The following is a 21,920-nucleotide window of genomic DNA, read 5'->3' on the forward strand; positions in this document are numbered from 1 at the left end:
TGGGCTGAAGGATCACTTGGAATGACCTAGACCTTAAAAGTCTCTGAACACATGTATAACCTTTGATTTGTTCCTGACAACAAGTAGTCATTACCCATCTGTTTTATGAGAATTGGGTCCAGCACATTCCAGCCATAAAACTCGCCACGCTTCAGCTCTCCTTGGGCTGATGGCTTTCGAATGGGCTGACCCAGCAGCAGACACAGTGCCACTACTTAAGTGAATGGCTGTGCATTTCTAAGTGGAAAGGCCACGTTTGTCTTCAAACAAATTGTCACACAGAGGTCAGGCAGAGGCGTTTGTAGGCTATCAACAATAGCCTGATGAAGAATAAATATATATAGAGAGAGACACACTCACAGAATTATTCTAAGCTTCATCTAAGGTTTTATCAAGATGATAAGCTTACTATTCTTAAAAGGGACAGTTCATGCGAAAATGAAAAGTTAAAATTGTTGTTCCAAACTCACATGAATTACTTTCTTCCGTGGGACACAATTAAGTTTGGTCGGTCAGCATTGAGGTCAGTCACCCTTCACTTTCATTTAATATTTTTTTTTCCATACAATGAAAATTAATGGTGACAGAGGCTTTGGTGAGTGTGAGTAAACATCCTTTTTGGGTGAACTAGCCCTTTAATTTGTTTAGATTTACAGTGACTAAACGCTGGATCCACAATTGGTTTATTTGTTTTTTTGTCTCCACACAAAAGTATCAATAAGTTATTCAATTATTAGTAGTGCTGTCATTCGATATTTTTTTTTAATTGTGATTAATAGCAGAATATTTTTTAGTCAATCACCAGAGGTGGGTAGAGGAGCCAAAAACTGTACTAAAGTAAAAGTACAATCACTTTAAAAAAAGAATTACTAAAGTAGATGTAAAATACTAACATGAATAATTGAGTAAGAAAGCATCCAATTATAATCAAATAGTAACTCATTACTTAATAGACGTTAACTCCCCTATATTCACAATACACATTTAACATTTATTACTGAATTATTATTAATGGAAATTCTGTCATCGTTCACCAATATATTGTTCCAAACCTGTATGACTGACTTTCTTCCATGCAAAACAATAAGGAGATATTAGACAGAAGGTCACCATTTAATTTCAGTTAATGTTTTATATATATATATATATATATATATATATATATATATATTTATTACTAGAGGTCGACCGATTAATCGGCCGATTTTTTTGCATTTTTTACATAATCGGCATCGGCCAATATCCACGCATATCAAGCCGATTATTAGGCAGGCGCATCTGTGGGCAGCCTAGTGTTGTTGTGGAACACGTGTTCGACACACGCTGCCCCTAGTGTCATTTTCCCCTAGAGTGAGCATACCTCATCCAGTGCCTAAGGAAGGAGCTAAATTCCTTGGAGAAAACAGTAAGGATTAAATTTGTATAACTTCTTTAGATTTAATTAAAAACTTTTGATATGTTACTGCCAACTTCAAGAAAAAACGTGAGAAACGCGATAGGCGACATGACGTTCGGCTACTTTGGATATTGATAGCGTAGTTGAAGTTGCATTATCACAGCAGAAGGGTTGCTATCATGTCACAATAAGTAAGCAAGAATTTTGCAATTACAGACAGTGAATCTGAGACTTTTATTTGTTCTGTTTGTGTGTCTTATATTTGAGAGGGTTGTCACTCAATGCAGAGAAATAAGTAATAAAAAAGATACCAACGCACTATAGGCTATTGAAGGACTGGCTTTGGTAAGCTTCGGACGTTATCGGTTCTGCTGTCGGTACTGGAGAAATTAAGAAAATACATTCTTTATTGCTATAAAGAGAAAGTTATTTTATCTCGCCAGCCATTTCTATGTATAATAATATGAAACCATTTGTCTGTGATGCAGTTTAGCTATTAGCAGTCAGAGAGAGAGAGAGAGAGAGAGAGAGAGAGAGAGCGAGAGCTCGCTCAGCGATGTGCCACAGCGAGCACAAAAGCGAGCCCAACACGAGCCCAGCTAATAAGTGACAGAACTAAACATTCAAACGTAGCCTGGTTTAGATCTGTGATTATTAGTCTGATTTTATTTTAGAATTCAGCCTTCCAAAGATTATAAAAAGAATATTTATACATAAGTCAGCATTCTGTCTAGCACAACTTCCTTCCCTTCACAGCGGTGCACTGACATTTCTCCCTAAAACTCAAACTTAGCGTCAGAATCAGCACGATCGGTGATTGTTGTAAAATACAGTCCAGCTACTGTTGCTAAATTGCGGGACGCGTTTAATAATAAAAAGAGCGCAAGAGATTCCATTCCCAAGGCGTAGCGCTCGAAACACACGCAACGAGACAAGCAAACTATAGGCTACTTTGGGTTTCATGCGTCTAAACGATCAAATATACACAAAAATATGTCAAAACGACCGGCTTGGAGATTCACTTAAACACAGTTTATGTCTTAAATGGACGTAGTTATGGAAATAGTTGGGGAGAAAATATGCTGCATCAGGAGCCTATTAGATCTGAACTCGGTCTTAAAGGGGAAGCTGTCTAATAAACATGTGACGATTGAGCCATTACTGCGAATCAAACAACAAATGGCAAAGACAAAAATCACTTACAGCTCTTGAACGAATAACTTCTGCATTAATAAGCATTAATCTATGATAAACTATGCAGTGTTATTTTACAATTGATTACTTTATTAGATTTCTTTTTAGACCACACCTGAACAGTAATGTTAGTAGACCTTCCTGAAAGTTATATATATATATATATATATATATCAAAAAGAACCTTTAAGAATACCGTTAAAGTACCGGATTGATAAGCAGTATCGGTAAGATAGTAATACCATTAAAACCTTAACGATATCCATCCCTAGTTATGCCTGTGCTTCTCTTGGATTCTCTTAATTAAAGCTGCATTTGGATCTCAACCTTCGTGTCTCAGAGCAGTTCGTAACACCTGCTTTGTTTAATATATTTGTTATACATTATTTATACAATATGTTTTTACATTATACATTTTTAATTTTAAGTGTACAAGTGCAGATTGGTCAAGTGTTCAATAAATGAATTTGTTGAGAAATGTTGTCTATCTTAAGTAATTATTTGTGTTACATTTTATCTTTCAAATAAGAGGTTAAAAACAAGCACATATCGGCCAAAACAAATCGGCAGCATTAATCGGCCGACCCGGATTTCAAAAGATCGGCATCGGCCTGAAAAAAACAATATCGGTCGACCTCTATTTATCTCACACACACACACACACACACACACACACACACACACACACACACACACACTTAGTCTCTAACATTCTGTCTAACATCTTTGGTGTTCCACAGAATACAGAAGGTCACAAGGGTTTGGAACAACATGAGGGTAGGGAAATGATGACAGAATATTAAATTACATTTATGCATTTGGCAGACGCTTTTATCCAAAGCGACTTACAGTGCACTTATTACAGGGACAATTCCCCCGGAGCAACCTGGAGTTAAGTACCTTGCTCAAGGACACAATGGTGGTGGTTGTGGGGATCGAACCGACAACCTACTGCTTAACAGTATAGTGCTTTAGCCCACTACGCCGCCACCACCACCACTATGGCTGAGCTATCAGAGAAAATTCTCTCATCATTTACTCACCCTCATGCCATCCCAGATATGTATGACTTTATTATTTTTAGATTTAGATTTTTAGAAGAATATTTCAGCTCAGTAGGTCAGTACAATGCAGGTGAATGGTGCCAAATTGTTGATGATCCAAAAAGCACAAAGGCGGCATAAAAGTAATCCATAAGACTCTAGTAGTTAAATGGTAGTTGTGGGTGAGAAACAGATCAATATTAGTAATTTTTTCAAGACATTCTTCTCCCTGCCCAGCAGAGAATCACCAAAAAAACAAGACGAATGTGAAAGTGATCCGTTTCTCTGGTTCTCATCCACACATTCTCATATCACATCACTTCTGAAAATATTGATTTAACCACTGGAGTCTTATGGATTACTTTTAAGCGGATTTATTTTAGCTTTAAAATGTTGGCACCCATTCACTTGCATTTTATGGAACAAAAAAAAGATGCTAAATTATTCCAAAAATCTTGATCTATGTTCAGTAGATGAAAGAAATTCAAATCACATCTGTGATGGTATGAGGGTGAGCAAATAATTAGAAATTAAATTTTTGGGTGAACATTCCCTTTAAGGGCTCATCAGATCTGGCTGAATTGGTCAATAATAGACGTTTTGAAAACCAATATTACAGTGAAAACTTGAACAATGTCCCACAGGGACATTATATATAATGCTGAAATATAAACCAAAGCAAGATCATTTTTTATTAATGCCTACTTTCTCTATTTAATAGCTTCTAAATTCCTGCATGGATTCTTATTTCAGTGTAGTTACAGTTTTCAGTGTCGAAGGAACTTAAGGGGCTTTTCCACTGCACAGTACAACTTGACTCAGCTCACTTTTTTGGGGTTTTCCACTGTGGATACCTGGTACCTGATACTTTTTTTAGTACCACCTCGGTCGAGGTTCCAAGCAAGCCGAGCAGATACTAAATGTAACTTCAAAATCCTGCAGATCACTGATTGGTCAGGGAGAATTGTCACTACCAGCATCACTGGATTTCCCACATGGGACATCAACCCGCTAGTTTTAAAGTTAGTAACAGCGATAGCAGTATCATTTGTTCACGCGCCTTTCAAATTGTGAAAAAAGACATGGCTGTGCGCTAACCGATGCCGTGGTCAATAAGTGAAGTACAGACGGTCTACTCATTAGCGAAGAAATGACGCAAAACTAAAGTCTCTCAGGAAGTGTCTCAGCTGTTGGCCCCACACAGCTACCAACAGTGTAGGGAAAAGTTTAAAAAACTTAAGTGACTACAGAACCATCAAGGAAAAGCGGAAGTGGTTCGACAAAATGGACACTATCTAGACCGGCGAGCAATGAGAGGGAGAGTGCCCTGGACACGGCTGGAGGATGGTATGCTTTGTTAAGTTAAAACTATACTGCTTGAAAGCTTCACTTTATTTAGTTGACCAGCTACTGGAAGCTTGCTTCTAAAACAACCAGGCAATTTAACTGTTACACTTGTGTAAAATCACCATGCAACAACTGCTTTATGCAGCACAATGAGCTAGTAGGTCAGTTTGTGCCATGTTTAAGATGATGTCACGGCATTAGAGGCGGCGCAACTATGATGATCAGCCTATAATCCCACCCATGTTGATGTGGTCCTAAACTGCAGTGGAAATGCAAGCTCCGAAAAGTAAAGCAAGTAGAGTTGAGGCGAACAGTTACATGCAGTGGAAAAGTGCCATTAGATCATTAGTTCTGTACAGCAGTACCGTCGCTCTCTAAACGAACAGTACGCAGCCTAGTGCGTAGGGCACCAACACCAACCAACATGGAACACTAGCTGTGTCTGAAACCGCCATAACTACTATCCCTTCCGGTACAGCTACAAATCTCTCCCCCGCCCACTATTTTGCAAATCGGACAACTCTTCCCTTCGGCTCCTGCCTGCTTACAGGCAGAAACTGAAACAGGAAGCACCCTCCCTCAGAACGTCCAGTGCTGGTGGGACCGATCAGATTCTACGCTACAAGACTGTTTAGATCACGCGAACTGGGTTCCAGTCCGCCTCTGAAGACATTGAGCTCTAAGCTGACAGCGTAACGCGTTTCATCAGGAAGTGCATAGATGAGGTAGTTCCGACCAAAAACCATGGATTAATAGCGACGTTTGTGTGGCACTTAATACCCTATCCTTCCAACGGGTGAATATCCGTAAAGCCACGGGTCCAGGTGGCATTCCGGGCCATGTCATCAGAATGTGCGCGAACCAACTGGCTTGCGTTTTTATGGATATTTTCAACCTTTCCCTCTCCTTGTCTGTGGTCCCCACATGCTTTAAAACATCAACCATTGTGCCTGTACCAATGCAATCCAAAATCACTTGCTTAAATGACTGACATTCTGATGCTCTGACCCCCATCATCAGCAAATGCTTTGAGAGACTAATCAGAGATTGCATCTGCTCTGTGCTGCCTGCCTCACTGGACTCACTGCAGTTTGTATACCAGTTTGTATAAGCACATAACTGGTAATCAGAAGGACGCTGGTTCGAGCCCCACAGCCACCACCATTGTGTCCTTGAGCAAGGCACTTAACTCCAGCGTGCTCCAGGGGGATTGTACCTGTAATAAGGGCTCTGTAAGTCGCTTTGGATAAAAGCGTTTGCCAAATGCATAAATGTAAATGTATTTATTACTTGATGATACGTGGAAGTTTTCTTCTACAACATAAATTACAATCTTTCATACCTCAAATGTGAATTTTGAAGCTGCCGTGCATTTTAAAAAGTAGTATTTAATTCCATCCGGCTTCAAAATTCATGTGTGAGGTATGAAAGTGTGTAATTTATATTGTAGAAGAAAACGTCCACATATCATCAAGTGATGGTTTACCTCTTAAATTTAAAAGACCTGTTTAAAACAAAGATCACAATACGAAACCAAATTATTAAAGTTTTATACACCGTAGCATTTACACCGTAACACCAATTTAGAGTTTTACGCTGTAATCTGGCACAGATCAGATCTTGCTTCCTGTGTGTATCAAATCATCACTTGGACAATTCAATTAGCAAAGGATTTATGTATTAAAATATATTTAATATGCATGTAATAATTGTGTTTTTTAATTTATGATATCTATTTTATATTATGTAATTAGGGTAACTTTTCCCTCAGTATATTTTAAATTGAAAATTTGGCTCCTAAAACAAAGGTAACTACCAAGCATCCCCTTTAATAAATCCTTAAAGAGGCAAAATAAGGAGTGTATGCAATAAGGAGGTACAGGTGGAAGCCTGGGAATTTCCTCTATCACATACCTTAAGGTCTTTCCTCTGACGGACCACTTCTTTAAGGACGCCCATTAGAATGTCTGTGGCTAGTGTGCGCTCGTGAGCCTCGTCAAGAATGATGACACCATAACGCTCCAGCAAAGGATCGTTCATAGCCTCACGGAGCAACATACCGTCTGTCATGTATCTGCGAACAGCAGACATATTATTTGGTCATCTTCACCTCAGGTGTTACCAAAAATGGCCAAAAGTAATTCATTCAAAAATGTCCAACAATTTAAACTTTACAGTTCAACTTCAAAAACTATGTGCACAGTATTGCGAATTACTACTGTATTATTAATTGAGCACTAACTTACTTTAGTATGGTCTTTGCAGAGCTACAATCCTCAAATCTGATGGAGTATCCAACTTCCTGCCCCAGCATAACGTCCATTTCATCTGCCACCCTCTGTGCCACGCTCATGGCGGCCACCCTACGTGGCTGTGTACAGGCTACACCACGTTTAGGGCCTGGGAGACACTTCACCATGTCTACACACCACTGTGGGATCTAAATGAGGGAAGGGAAAAAAAAAAATAAGTGTCACTCAACCGATTAATTAATGTCAATTTATTTGTATGCTCTAGAGCAGTGGTTTTCAAACCCTGAGAATTAAAAAAATGGGTCGCCAGTGATTTAAAATAAAAAACTTATTTTGTTTTTTAATAATATTAATATTAATAATAATAATAGCTTTGATTAGAAGTACACTAAAAAATACATTCAAATTCATGCAAAATAAATAATCCACATGTCACCTGACCGGCTGACCGACCTACTCGTAGCCCTAGGCAACACAAAACAAAACAAAAAACCTTGTGCGCAGTGTTGTTGATATGCAGCCATTTTATTTTATTTTCCCATGAGATGATGAAAATATTCGGTACCGTGAAATTAGTAGCCCGTAATGAATTTATTTTATGCTGAACATGAGCAAACCAAAGTCAAAAACCATTTATGATTTTTTCACAAGAAAAAGAGGGTCAGAGACCGAGACCCCTTTAAATGAAGCAGCAGAAAACGCGGTCAACCATCAAACCCTGCCGCGAACAGCGGAGATCGGCAGGGAAGATAATGAAGGCGATGCATGTCAACAGAGTAGCAGTACTTTCCCAACAAAGAAAAAGCAGAAACCCGGAGTAAGGCCATATAAAGATTATTTTTTGAAGTTTGGGGTTGTCAACTGTTCGCACGCAGTCCATGCAGCAATACCAATGTGCGTAATATGCGGTGAAAAGTTGGCAAAATATGATAATAAAATAGTCAACTAATATAAAAATCACACTGCTCTGTTAAAATAGTCAGTAGTAGGCCTACAATTCGTAGCCTACTATTCAGCGTAAGCACGTACCGCTCCACGTGATGTTTCCAAGCACATTTTTGCGCATGTGAAAAGGATGATTTTTTTCCTGTTGATATTGCAACGTGATTCTAATGAGAGAGTTACGTGAGCATAATGCCCCTTACTTTTACTTTCGCTTTAAATTATTTCGTTTTGGCTTGTTTAAAGTTATTATTATTTTTTAATTCTTGTTCTGTTCTGTATATAATGAATATTACATTTAAAGTGTTTGTTGTGGAATATGTTTTGTGTATTTTTTAAGCATGCAGCAAAAGATAGGCTATTAATTGGTTAACATTCCTGTATGTAGGCCTATAGCTTGATCAAATTATTTCAGAATCGACTTCAAGCAAGTGCACGTGCATCATCAAAAGTGGTTAAAAAAAGTGCTTTTTGTTCTGCGCACAAGCCTATGGGTCGCGTCAAAAAAAAAGAAAAAAAAAAAGGGTCCCTCTTGAAAAAGTTTGAAAACCACTGCTCTAGAGAGGAGAGGCCAGGCTTCTCAGGTCTTCTAATATTGTCACTATATTCCTCAAAGCCTCAAGATATAACCCGATTGAAACATTCACATACTTACAAACATATTAAAACCCAAAGAATATGAGAATAAGAAGTTAAACAAATTTTGATTACCCCCCTGAAAAAGGCATGCTAGGTTTAGTTGCCAAAATTACTGAGAAGGGGCTCAACAAAATCTTTCACATTTCATTGAATTCACTCCCTGGTTACAAATTCCAAATTAGCTAAGTGACACTAGCTTTTATAAAAGTGTGTCTACACTCCACAAACCTGTGTGGTCTTTCCAGAGCCTGTCTCTCCAACCAGCACGAAGCTCTGATGACGGGTGAGGATATCATTAAAGCGTTCTTTATACTCCCAGACAGGCAACTGCAGCCTCTTTTTGAGAATCTCGTAGTATCGTGGTGTGTGAGGAAGGTTGGTGAAGGGGTTGATCTGCTGTTGCATAGCCGTCTGTTTCATAGGAATCATCCCACCAACACCGGGCAAACTGGAGATAAGGGCCACACTTGGGGCCTTGCTGTCTCTATCTCTCTCTCGGTCCCGATCACGGTCTCTGTCTCTGTCGCGGTCACGCTCGCGATCCTTCGACCGGTCATCCCGATCTCTATCACGGTCCTTTCTGGAAGAAATATGAGATAAAGGGCAAAAGGTTTTAAACAACAAATAATGTTAATTGAACAGGCTCTTTCAAACACACTGAAATTGTAATGTTTCTTAAAAAATTAAAGGTGCACTCAGTAATTTTTTATTCATGTCCTCTTGGACTGACACCTAGCGCCGTTGATGAAGCATTATTCAAATGCAATAGTTTCAGATGCCATTGTAGAAATTCCCTATTCACTTTCAGCCATAATTAATTTAAACCATGAGTAAAAGTGTCCAATAACAGGATGGTTACTGAGATTAAGCGAGTAGTATTTGGCTGGTCGTGTGATTCTAACATGGCTGCCCCATGAGACCATCTCTATGTAGAATAAAACATATTTTATAAGTTTACTGATATGCCTGGAATCTTCATGTCATGTTTGTCATTATTTTTTACAGGGTTTCAAAATTACAGTTAATTTCTTAAGGAGTTCAACTTTTTTTTAAGTGACATGAAACCCCAAAACAATTTTTTTTAAATGTTTTAAAACCACCCAAAAATTAAAATTCTCTTATCGTTCACACACACTTATGACATCCCAGCTGCGTATGACTTACTTTCTTCAGCAGAACACAAATGAAAATTCTTAGTTAGAAGAATATCTCAGATTTGTAGGTCCATGCAATGCAAGTGAATGGTGGTAAGAACTTTGTAGCTCCAAAAATCACAAAGGAAACATAAAAGTAATCCATATGACTCCAGTACATCCATATCTTCAGAAGCGATATGATGGATGTAGGTGAGAAACAGATCAATATTTAAGTCCATTTTACTCTAAACCTCCACTTTCAGATATGAAAATGAAACTAAACAGGCACCACATATGACTTTCACTTGCATTGTATGGACTTACAGTGCAGAGATTAGGGCTGGGCCGATACAGTGAAATATCAATATATTGTGATAACTTTCTCACAATATTGTATGGATACTTAGATGCATGTATCGTGATATATCTTGATATTTTCAGTGCAGTCTGAGATGCTTTATGAGGCAGGAAAGAGAAACGTATCCTGCAGGATTCACTTTTTCTCTCACGGAAATGCTGAACCTCACGCATTTGGATCTGGGGCTGTGCAAAAATATAGATTTTCTACTTAATCTTCATTTGTACGATCCCAATGTCGATTCTTAAAATGCCAAGATTGCTCTTTCTAACATTTAATTCTAATCACACACAGCATGAATGCTATAAAGAAGCCATTTGACCAACAAACACTACTGTCAAAGTCCCTGCCACAGGTCTTAAAGAGACTGTACCATTAGGCATGTAAACAACAAACATGTAACAATATACTGTATATATGCTAGGGATGGCACTGATCCAATACCTGGACATTGTGACATCACAACTGTAAATAACAGGAAAGTATCCACTTTAAATGGGCCTGAATTTAGACTATTATCTTTTTAGACTTTCTAACATTTAGTACACAAAAATTCACCTGAATGACACCAGTAACTTATTCAATCTAGTGAAGTATCATAAGTGAAGTGGGGACTTAATACTTGTTATGGCTTAACCCTTGTGTGACCTTTTTTATTTAAAATAATTTAAGTGTAAATGCCAACTGCAAAAAATGTTCCCAAAGGTGTGTATTTTTTGAGGAATTTTGATATTTCAATGTCAGTTCCCATATTACATCTATAATACACTAAATAAATTACACTCAGGACCTTAAGGGCAAAAATGTCCCCATTGAAACCCATTAAAACTGCAATATTTGATCCCAGTGCCATTTAAGGATAAAATCATGAATTCTATTATATTATATTTTCATTCTGGAGCTTTTTTTATTTATTATTTTCCACCAACTGGTGCCATTTCTCTCATGTTTAGCCTAAAGAGAAAATATGTTTTTGTTATTGAAATGGTGTGTGTGCACGTGTAAATACAACAGTGGCATTATGTAAACAAACTGGCATTTATAGGGTCCTGAATCTGAATGAATATTTGGTAGTTATGACTGATGTTGGTTTAGAAAATCTAAGTCAGTGAAAGTGGAAAATAATATTAATATTTAATATCTTTATGGCAGTTTTTTTTTGATGCAGACATTTTTTATCCTCTAAGGTACGGAGTGTGAATTATTATTCTTTTTTTTTTTGTGACACTGCACAAAAAAAATTATGCATCAAATAAATGTTGTTGCTTAAAATCATTGAGACTGTGATAATTTATTTATTTTTTTAAATCCCTTAGCATTTAGTATATGGAAAATAATATATATATTATATATATATTATTTTTCTTTTCCCATAAAAAACAAAAGTGGCATAATATTAACAAACTGAGATTTAAATGGTTAAAATCATGAAAAATTTATATTTGTAGTTATGATCAGGACTGATGTTGGTTAAATAATTAACTCAATGAAAGTGGAAAATAAATTTATATATAATATTATTATAGCAGATTTTTGGCGCGGACATTTTTATCCTTAAAATTGACGCACAAGGGTTAATTCTCAGGTTTCAATGTAAAAAGTTAATGTAGACATTCAACACACTCATATATATGCATATTAATGAAGATTTTATATTCGTTCATCTCGTGAAACTGATTACATATCACCGTTTACTAACTTTTACAAAACACTACCTTAACTAAATAGGACTATAAAATGATTGAAATACGCTGGGCTTCAGTTTTATTCCAAAAACTTCTGTCAGTCACTCACAGTATGACTGGCAAACATCAATTATTCTTCTGTGCACCTTTACAGCTATGGTAACATTTTTCATAACGACGTACTCGTCTACCAATATACGGGCATTCAAACAGCATAATACTTCCATTTAGTCATATGAAACGGACAAACGTGCACGGACAACTAGATCATCTAAACAGTAGTACAGTAGGCCGCGCTTTAGCGGCGTGTAAACTGCATCCAAACAAACTTCCTGAAATCAAATCTCATTAATATACACTAACATCTGCACTATCTGTTGAAGATATCTATATACGATTTCATGAAGATCCGCGCTTTTTCTACGCCTTCCTGCTCCTCTAAACAGAAGTAGGAAGGTAATCTGAAGTATAATGTGAGTGTTTTCTTTTGCACGTGAATCCGCTGTAGTACACTCGAGCACACGTGCTAGCGGCACCTATCACACAGACTCGCGCGCTCTTCTGCATACACAACGCTTTACTTAGCATTATATCAACATATGTTGTGTGCAGTGCATATGCACTAACTAAGTGTAATGATTTCACAGTGTGTGCATTATCAAAGCCACACTAATACACGTCTTCTAACATGCTAACATAGCCTGGCCGCTCTATTCCTTAGCAGCAGACAGCTAAAAACACTCATCCAGCTATCAACATACCCGTCAGAAGATCTCTTTTTACTCGACGAATAATCATCGCCTAAATCCAATCGATGCCGTTTAGACATCTCGTAATTGAAACAATACGCAAAAGAGGAAAGAGTTTGGTCGGTTATTCCAAACGCAGCCGCAGCGCGCTCTTCTCCCACACGGCTAATCGACAAGATGGCGACCGGAAGCACTTACCTCATCATTTCACTGAATGTAGAGGACAATATGAATGTGCATGACGAATAAACATACCAACCCCCGGTCTACACCTGTTATTCATTACAAATATAACTATAATTGGGCGCCTAAAAGATAAGAGAAGTTTACTAAATAACGGACGTTATGGATGCCGTACATGATGCAGAAACCGGAGAATATTATCTCTAGCGCCCCCTCGCAGAGCTGCAGTACTTACATTCACCACTTGAGGCAGAGTTTGACCAATTCAGTTTCATTTCAGTGAAAATTCATTTCAAGTATCCTTACTTGTACTTGAGAATTAGAACGAGCTTTATTGCCAAGTATGCTTACACATACAAGGAATTTGTCTTGGTGAGAGAAGCTTCCAGTGCCCAGACAATACAACAAGACAGAGATATGTCACTTCTCTTCTCCATATACACAACATCATTAGGACCCATCATCCAGTCACATGGTTTCTCTTACCACTGCTGACACGCAACTCTACTTGTCTTTCCAGCCCAACGATACCACAGTGACCCCTCGAATCGCTGCCTGGATTAAGGAACACCACCTGCAACTCAACCCAGCCAAGACCGAACTCCTTGTCTTTCCAGCCAACCCTGCTGTTGAACACAACATCACCATGCAGCTGGGTCAAACTACAGTTTCGCCTTCCAAAACGGTCAGAAATCTAGGGGAAACCATTGATGATGAGCTAAATTTCACAGACCACATCTCAAAGACTGCAAGATCATGTAGATTTACACTCTACAATATCAGGTCTGGTCTTTAATGAACCAAAGAGAGCACATCTTACACCACTCTTTGTCTCTCTCCACTGGCTGCCGGTTCATGCACATACTAAATTCAAGGCCCTGATGCTGGCATACAAAACAGTCACTGGGTCTGCTCCAGCATACCTAAAAACATTTATGCAGAGCTACGTTCCCACCAGAAACCTGCGGTCGCCTAAGGAACGTCGCCTTGTCATACCAAAACAAAGAGGCACCAAAACACTTTCCCGGACTTTCAGTTCCATCATACCACATTGGTGGAATGACCTTCCAAACTCAATCCGTGAAGCTGACTCACTCTCTATCTTCAAAAAAACAGCTAAAAACTAAAAAACTTAACCAGTCACTAAAAAAACATTCAGTTCACATAGATTCCTAACACTCAATCAGATAACAAAATAAACTTTTCAAACACTCATTCAGATAACAAATACACTCATCAAGCATCAAGTTTGTACTCTCAGGGCTATCTCTCTCCCTCTCTTCAACTGATGCGCTGGTGTGGATTTTAAGTCTCCCTCTGCCTTCACTATAACAAGAGACAGGTGTTAGAGATAATTACAACCTAGGTGACGAGCCTTACCACTCTCTCTCGCACACAGACACATGACCACATCCCCATCACTAAATATCCCCACCGCCCAACTCAGGCCAACATCTGGCCTGCTAACTATATATATTTTTTTTTGCTAAAGGGGGGGCCCCCTTTCTAGTAAGATCAGTCAGCGGGCTGGTGATGAGTAACTAGGCACAAACCTTCGGTAGTAGCCAGCCAGCCCCTGAAACTGTCTCACCTCCTTTTTGGTCTTGGGCCTCGGACAGGCCGCGATCGCTGCGGTTTTGTCAAACTGGAGCCGCACCTGCCCGTGGCCCAAGTGAAACCCCAGATACTGAACTTCCACTTGCCCAATTGCGCACTTCTTGGGGTTGGCTGTGGACCCCGCCCATCACAGCGATCTCAGGACAGCTCTCAGATGTTGCATATGTCGATGCCAGTCATTACTATAGATAATAATGCCATCTAAATATGCAGCAGCACATGCTATATGGGGTCTGAGAATTTTGTCCAATCAGATGCTGAAATGTGGCCTGGGCCCTAAACTAACTGAAGGGAAGGGTCACAAATGTGTGGAAAAATCAGTTTTTGTCTCGGGAGATTGGAGTTAAAGTGATCTGTCAATATTCCTTTAAGTCCAGTGTCGAATAAAATTGAGCCGCGCCAACTGATCGAGCAATTCATCAATCAGAGGCATTGGGTATGTGTCAAATTTGGACACCGGGTTCACTTTGCGATAGTCAACACAGAACCGGACCATCCCGTAGCTCTTAGGTACCAGAACCACCAGACTGGCCCAATCGCTGTGCGACTCTTCTATTACGTCCATATCACGTATCGCCTCTAAATCTTCCTTAACAACCTTTTTTGAATTCAAGAAGGCGATAGGGGCATCTACGAACCTCCGCATGGTGCCTTGACAAGCACAAGTGGTATGCGGCATGCCGTGGATGTCAGTTGGTGAATCCACCAGCCACCCCAAAAGCGCATTGTGCCCTTTATCGCTAATCAAGGTCCTCTTCGAAAGAATTGGTATGGACCTCGTCGGGCCATTAGAACGTACTGGATGCAGGCATCGTTTTGTATTAGTCCTGGTGGACTATGCGAAGCGATATCCGGAAGCAGTGCCCTGATTAGGTTAAAGCCTGATTAGGGGTTAACAAATTAGGGGTTAGGCACTTTACAAAGATAATTATCTTCATCTGTCCACCCAACCACTTTTCAAATGATTCTTGTACCCCTGCTCACTCATAGCATATAAAACAAAGTATGTTGTTTCTTCATACATTATGCAAACACATTGTGGTGAAATAGCTTTACTATACCATAGAATATATGGTTCAGACAAACACTGTAAATAGTATATATAACATATGAGAGTATCTTTAGTTAAGAATGTACTCCGAGTTCTTGTAATTTTTTTCAGAATTTGACAATATACTGAAATGAATCAGCTAGTGCAGAACACAATCATTGCTATCGACACAGGTAATTACACAGCCTAGGGATGGCTAACAAGCTACATAATAGCAACTGGATCATTGCTTGTGGCTGGGAAATGATGGTGATGGGGAAGACAAAGTTAACATTAACAAGCCTTTGCAATGCTCAGCATATAAATCTGAAATACAGGGCATTTTTACTTGCACTTTTACAGACGATTAAATAACAGTCCAATTCTAAGTGAAATAGGCCTGTCAGGGTTGCCTGTGGAAATGACTTCTTGAAACAGAGGAACTGTAACCGTAGTCTCTTAAAGGGATTGTTCACCCAAAAATGGAAATATATGAATTAGAAGGAAGAACGAAAGGATGTGACGTCATTTCAAACTAAATCTGGCCAAAATTAGGGTGATTTTGAGTTTGTTTTGGTGATTCGTAACAACTTTCTAGCGCAAACTTTCAGGAAATGTAAACCAGCTGCTAAACATCTTCTTAGTGACATTAGTAAATGTCATCGGTAGGTGTTATGGAGCCTGACTGGAGCTAAATCAACATGAACACAGGCATGCAGAGTTATCAGTGAGCTGGTGAAAAACTTAGAGTAGTTAGAGCTTTACAGTCATTTGCATAGAGACATTTTCCAAGAACATGTCATGTCATGTTCTTTTTTTATGCAAAATACATCAAATCTACTCAAATACCCTGAAATGCCCATTCACTCTATTGTTTACTGCTTCATTCATGTGTCATCTGATGCTGAAAGCCATTCACACATCTGCCCAAAGTAAGATACTGTATGCCTATCATTATTCTATTGTCTATATTGTGCCCATTAACACAATTGTTTACACCAATCTATGCAGTATTATCACTGTCATCATAAATTACAAAAACACAGTGTAACCAGTGCATATAATGGCAATGTATAGTGTGTTAGCACATTAGCACCATGAATGTAGAATGTAAACATGACAAACGTGACATTATCTGCTACATATATATTGCTTTAAATCATCATCAAGTGGTTAAAACAGATTCTATTATGGATTTCATGTGAATTCTACTCCTATAACGAGGCATATATTAATTGATAACACATCTGTGATGAGGAGGCCAACGCTGAATCAGCTGATCAGCGGGAGATAAATGGCAGCCGGAGACCCCAGTTTGTGAGAGAGAGATGCACGTGGCCACACTGCATGTGTGTCCTTATGTTTTATGTTGTTTTAAGTAAATTTATATCATTCAATTTACGTTGACTGTTCAACCAGTTCCCTCCTCCTCCTTGCCCACCCTGAACTGCAACATTTTAATGTCGTATTAGTTGATGTTTTACATGTAGTTAGTCTAGTGCATCCTCATATTTAAATGCTCCTCTAAACGCCTCCCCCAGCCGGCCGTCGCGCAACTGTTTCAAACATATTTTTGGCTCTGGGAGAAGAACGAAGAACATTTCTGGGGCCTTTACTAGAGCTGAACATCTCCTACAAAAATTGCACTAGACATGGATTTATTAGGACTTTAAATCTAAAGGTAGTAGAGTTACAGAGAATGTTGTTAGGATAATAAAATGTATGTGTTTATGCGTGCTGAACTAAGAAACAATTAACAAATTTAATGTGTCTTACTCTTAGGGGGCCTGGGTTGCTCAGCGAGTATTGACGCTGACTACCACACCTGGAGTCACAAGTTCGAATCCAGGTGGTTGCGATTAGGGGATCTCAAACTCAATGGGTTAAAACCAATTATAACTTATAATTGAATGTTAATGCAGCATTTTCCCTTTGCATTTCACCAGCAAACTCCATATGAGCTCCCAGAAGAGCAACCAATCAATAATACAATGTTTTTTTGCAAGAGGGAATTCTCTCAACACAATTACAGGGTTGCACAAGGATTTGCTTTGTAATAATTTTGTGACCACAACATTCACATTGCATACTGTTTTAAGACACCATTTCATTAGTGCAGTAATGCGCCTTTACTGTTTTTGGGTATTTTGGTTTTTAATTTGTTCATATTGGCTGCTGGTGCAAATATTGACTTAGTGTTGAATAATCAGCAATGTTGCTTTTTTGTGGTTACCATATATAGCTTATGTAACAGAGTAAAATCTATGAAAAACATATTGTCAAGATTTGAACAGCATTTAGAATTCTGGATTGCATGTTTCCATGTCATGATAATTAAGTATTATATATATATATATATATATATATATATATATATATACATATATATATTCTTTTTTTTTTTTTTGCCATATTGTGCTATTTTAACCTACTGCACATACCAACCTAACCAACTCCCTACACTCCATTGAAGTTGGATTTGCTTAATGCAGATTTCAGAAGAAAAGTTTTTATTCTTTTTTGTGTTTTGTGCAGAATTCATTTTGAAAGAAAAAAACTTTAAACTTAAAAATAAATAAATAAATAAATAATAAGAACATGATTTTCATAATTCTACTCTTCATTACAGACTTTATATGGAGAAAAACATACTAAAATTCCCTTTGATGTTACTGGCTTTGCAAATACAATGTAAAGAGTTGATGTTCTCGGATAATCCCCCCCCCCGCCGCCTCCACTTTACCAACTGGCCAGCCAGAGATCTTCAGGCAGGTTCTCTTCAAGCAGGTCTTCCCCAATGGTAGTTTACAAGTGATTATCAACCTCCACGGTTTACCTACAGATGATCCTCAAGTCCGTGCCATCCACATCCATCAATAGGGAGACCCCAGTCAAGGTTGTGTCAGTGCTGGTCCTCATTACAATCCACAGGGGATGGACTATCCTGGCCATCCCGGAGACTTGGGCAACTTTGTTTCCAAGGGAGGAATTATACGCCGATTTATAAAGCTCCCAGACGCCAAGCTGTTTGGGAGTCAATCCATTCTTGGACGTGCTGTGGTAGTTCACGAGGAGGAGGATGATCTGGGAATGGGGTCAGACGAGGAGAGTAAACACAGTGGGAATGCTGGGAAGAGAATCAATGGGTGTGTCATTGGCATTAGCTCTCCAAGTTTGTGGCAGACGGCTGTGGAAATCTCCTGGGAAGTGGTGGAGGAGTGCACTGAGAGTCAAAGATGAGAACAGAATGGACGTGGGGAGATGTGGTGTAAAGAAACTAGAGAAAAGAGGACTTGTGTCCAAGAATGAAACTACATGCTGTTGTTTAAGAGCTCAAAGAACTAGGAAAAGAATAATATACAGTGCTACTTTATATTAGGTGTCTACAGAAATGTACTATTTTCATTGTCTGTAATGAAAAAATATGGAATAATTTTTTAATAAGTTACAATGAAACATAAGATATTCCATTAAACTAAACAAAACTTATCAAAGCGCTTTTGTCATACATTTCTTATTCACTATAATAATGTGTTTGATCCAAAAACTTTTTTTCTCGGTCCCAGTAGATTAGACAAATCTTTATTTATACTTTTAAATGTCTCTTTAAAGTGAGACTATAAACAAATAAAGTGAGACTATAAAGGCTATTGCCAATTACCAATTTATCTGCCCTTGACAAAAACAAAAAGCTCCTAGACAACATTTAATATCAAATATCTATATTTAAAATTATATATGAAATAGAGAGACTGCCATGGGGTAAGAGATATACAATATCAAATACAAAATCAAATACTTTAGCCAGAACTGGAGTCAAAAAAGGTCACAAATGCACTCTCATAATTACAAGTCTTAATGTCTTGTCTAGACTGTTAGACTGCTGGACCATTGTGTCAAAAGATGCCTCTGTTCTCATTCTACAAGAATATTCTGAGCAAATAATGTGAAATGAGGCCAAATATTACAGTACATTGCATGGAGCTCCATTAGCTCATTTTTACCACCCGATAGACACTAATGCAATGCTGTTCTAGTAATTGGACTTTTTATAGAAGCAATTTAAATAAAGGAAAAAGTTAGTCCATCTTGGAAGGGATAAGCTTCCACACATTATAGTGTATATTTCTCTTTCTTTGGGTTTATTCTAACTTGTGAGAACATCTGGATAAAACATAGGATAAGCCTTCTGAGACAACCAAATGCAAGGTAGAAAATCTTGTCTATTTGATTTGTTTGTGCCTTTTAGTGTCACTTTAAGTATATTATTATGGATACACAGTGAATCACCAGGGGCCTGATGTACAAACATTGCACATTTAAAAAATGAGCCTTGAAATGTGCGTACACATATTGACTTGATAAAACAGATGCATCCAGTTGTTGAACGAACCATTGCAAAGACTGGTGGACGGCTGTCTTGATAGGTTACCGGTAATCCTGAAGCGAAACGCATTGACAACCCCATTCATGTTCTGAAAAACATTACAAAGATTTGTTGCACCTTTTACTTATTTAAAAAAAGGCTGCAGTCTGAGGACATCAGATAGTGTTTTACATTGCAAAATAGTTTTCTTAATTACTATCTTTGTATCTGTGACAGGGCGAAGGGTGGGGTCGGGTCATGATTATACCCACCCGGTTCCTTATCAGGCTAATTAAGCCTCCGAGAGGGATAAAGGCCGATTGCGGATAGTGGTGCGACGGGAGAGAGATTGTTTATGGACATGTCCATCATGTCTGTGTTTTTGTCTTTTGTTTAAGTTTATCATTAAAATATTATTTATATTGCCAAGCCGATTCTCGCCTCCTCCTTTCCATTGAACTGCTTTACACTGGTGACGAAACCCAGGAAGGAGGAGGGATACGCCGTAGTAGAGTTCTTGCCACTACCATCCACCTCAGACGGAGGAGCCCGGCCACCTGGAAGTGGAGGAACGGCCACCGACCGCGAGGGGGGAAGAGGCTCCTAAAGGAATGCCAGGAGCAGTCAGGGCCGATGCCAGGGGTGGAGGAGACCCCTTCTGTTCCCTGAGAACGCGGAGGGATGTTCCGTCCACCAGGGGCTGGAGGACTGCCTCCGATCCGCCCGGAGAGGCGCGGCTGTCGTCCGTTAGAGGGCCTGGCGATATAAACAATATTTTAATGATTAACTTAAACAAAAGACAAACACACACATGACGGACATGTCCAACGATCTCTCTCTCATCGCACCACCATCCGCAATCGGCCTATATTCCTCTCAGAGGCTTAATTAGCCTCATAATGGACCAGGTGTGTATAATCACGACCTGGCCCCACCTTCCGCCCTGTCACAGTATCATTCTCTTTTATTTTCTATTTAATTTCTTGCACAGTTGAATGAAGCAGTATCACATGGCTAGATGGCAATAATCATATGATAATTATATTTAGATGAGGGTATGCAAAGTAAAACCAGACATTGTCAGTTTCATATATGGTTATTTTGAAGAAGAGACAGGGTGGGGAATGAAGCAAGTGCATTTACACACAATCTTCCACTAACTGGGATTTATAAAGAGAACTTTGCGCAGGTTCTGGTGTACGTAAGTTTTATACATATGAAAACTTTTGTGTACACAAAATCTGTTTTTGTGCAGATGCACACTTTAGTATAAAATTTACGCAAATTTGTATACATGAGACCCATGGAGAGGAGAGCTGAGGAGAGTTTGTACTTTACAATATCAGGAATATCAGATTTCTCCTGTCTGAATATGATGGGCAACTCCTGGTCCAAGCATTAATCATTTTAAGACTGGACTACTGCAATGCTCTCGCAGCTATTGCACGATTAAGGTGCTGCAGATGATAAAGTATGTCTGGTCTTCAATCAACCAAAATGGGGTTAATGTCACTCCCATCTGGATTTCACTCCAGTGGCTACCTGTAGCTGCTGTATCAAATTCTGTCCTTCATGACAGCCAGTGGAAGAGCACCTTCTTACTTCAATTCACTCCTCCAGGTCTATGTCCCCACTCGCTCTCTGTGGTCAATGAATGAACGCTGCTTCCAGAACCTGCTGAAACCAGATCAACATTCAAGAACCAACTGAAAATAATCTCTTCTGCAAGCACTACCAGTCTACACTAACTGCACTTTCTATTTAATTATTTAAAAAAACAAAAAAGTCTGTCTCCTTCTGCGCTAGCTTCTATTCTTTTGTAGCTACTCTGAGAACTTGTCAGTGTGATACTGCAGATATTGTTGACATTTATATGACAAATTGCTTATGTTCCTTATTTGTCAGTCGCTTTAAATAAAAACTGCTAAATGACTAAATGTAAATATCGTGTCACAAAAATACACAAACTTTTTCCAAGTCATA

At 38.7% G+C, this 21,920-nt stretch overlaps 1 protein-coding gene across 2 annotated transcripts in view; it reads right to left on the minus strand.

Moving 5' to 3' along the window:
• LOC127658475 (ATP-dependent RNA helicase DHX15-like) overlaps positions 1–13,083 on the minus strand; it is a 47,731-nt gene extending 34,648 nt beyond the window's left edge. The window contains exons 1-4 of one of the 2 annotated variants that reach the window (XM_052147805.1): positions 12,940–13,083; positions 9,042–9,393; positions 7,227–7,420; positions 6,895–7,054 (exon numbers count right to left, since the gene is read on the minus strand). In XM_052147805.1, coding sequence (XP_052003765.1) covers positions 6,895–7,054; positions 7,227–7,420; positions 9,042–9,393; positions 12,940–12,947 — 714 coding nt within the window. In that variant the 5' untranslated portion in view covers positions 12,948–13,083. Of the gene's footprint in view, positions 1–6,894; positions 7,055–7,226; positions 7,421–9,041; positions 9,394–12,753; positions 12,913–12,939 lie in introns of those variants that run through there. The other variant, XM_052147799.1, reaches the window with a different exon arrangement.
• Between the last annotated feature and the right edge of the window lie 8,837 nt (positions 13,084–21,920).

Source organism: Xyrauchen texanus, chromosome 2 (assembly GCF_025860055.1).
Source record: "Xyrauchen texanus isolate HMW12.3.18 chromosome 2, RBS_HiC_50CHRs, whole genome shotgun sequence".
Classification (NCBI taxonomy): domain Eukaryota; kingdom Metazoa; phylum Chordata; class Actinopteri; order Cypriniformes; family Catostomidae; genus Xyrauchen; species Xyrauchen texanus.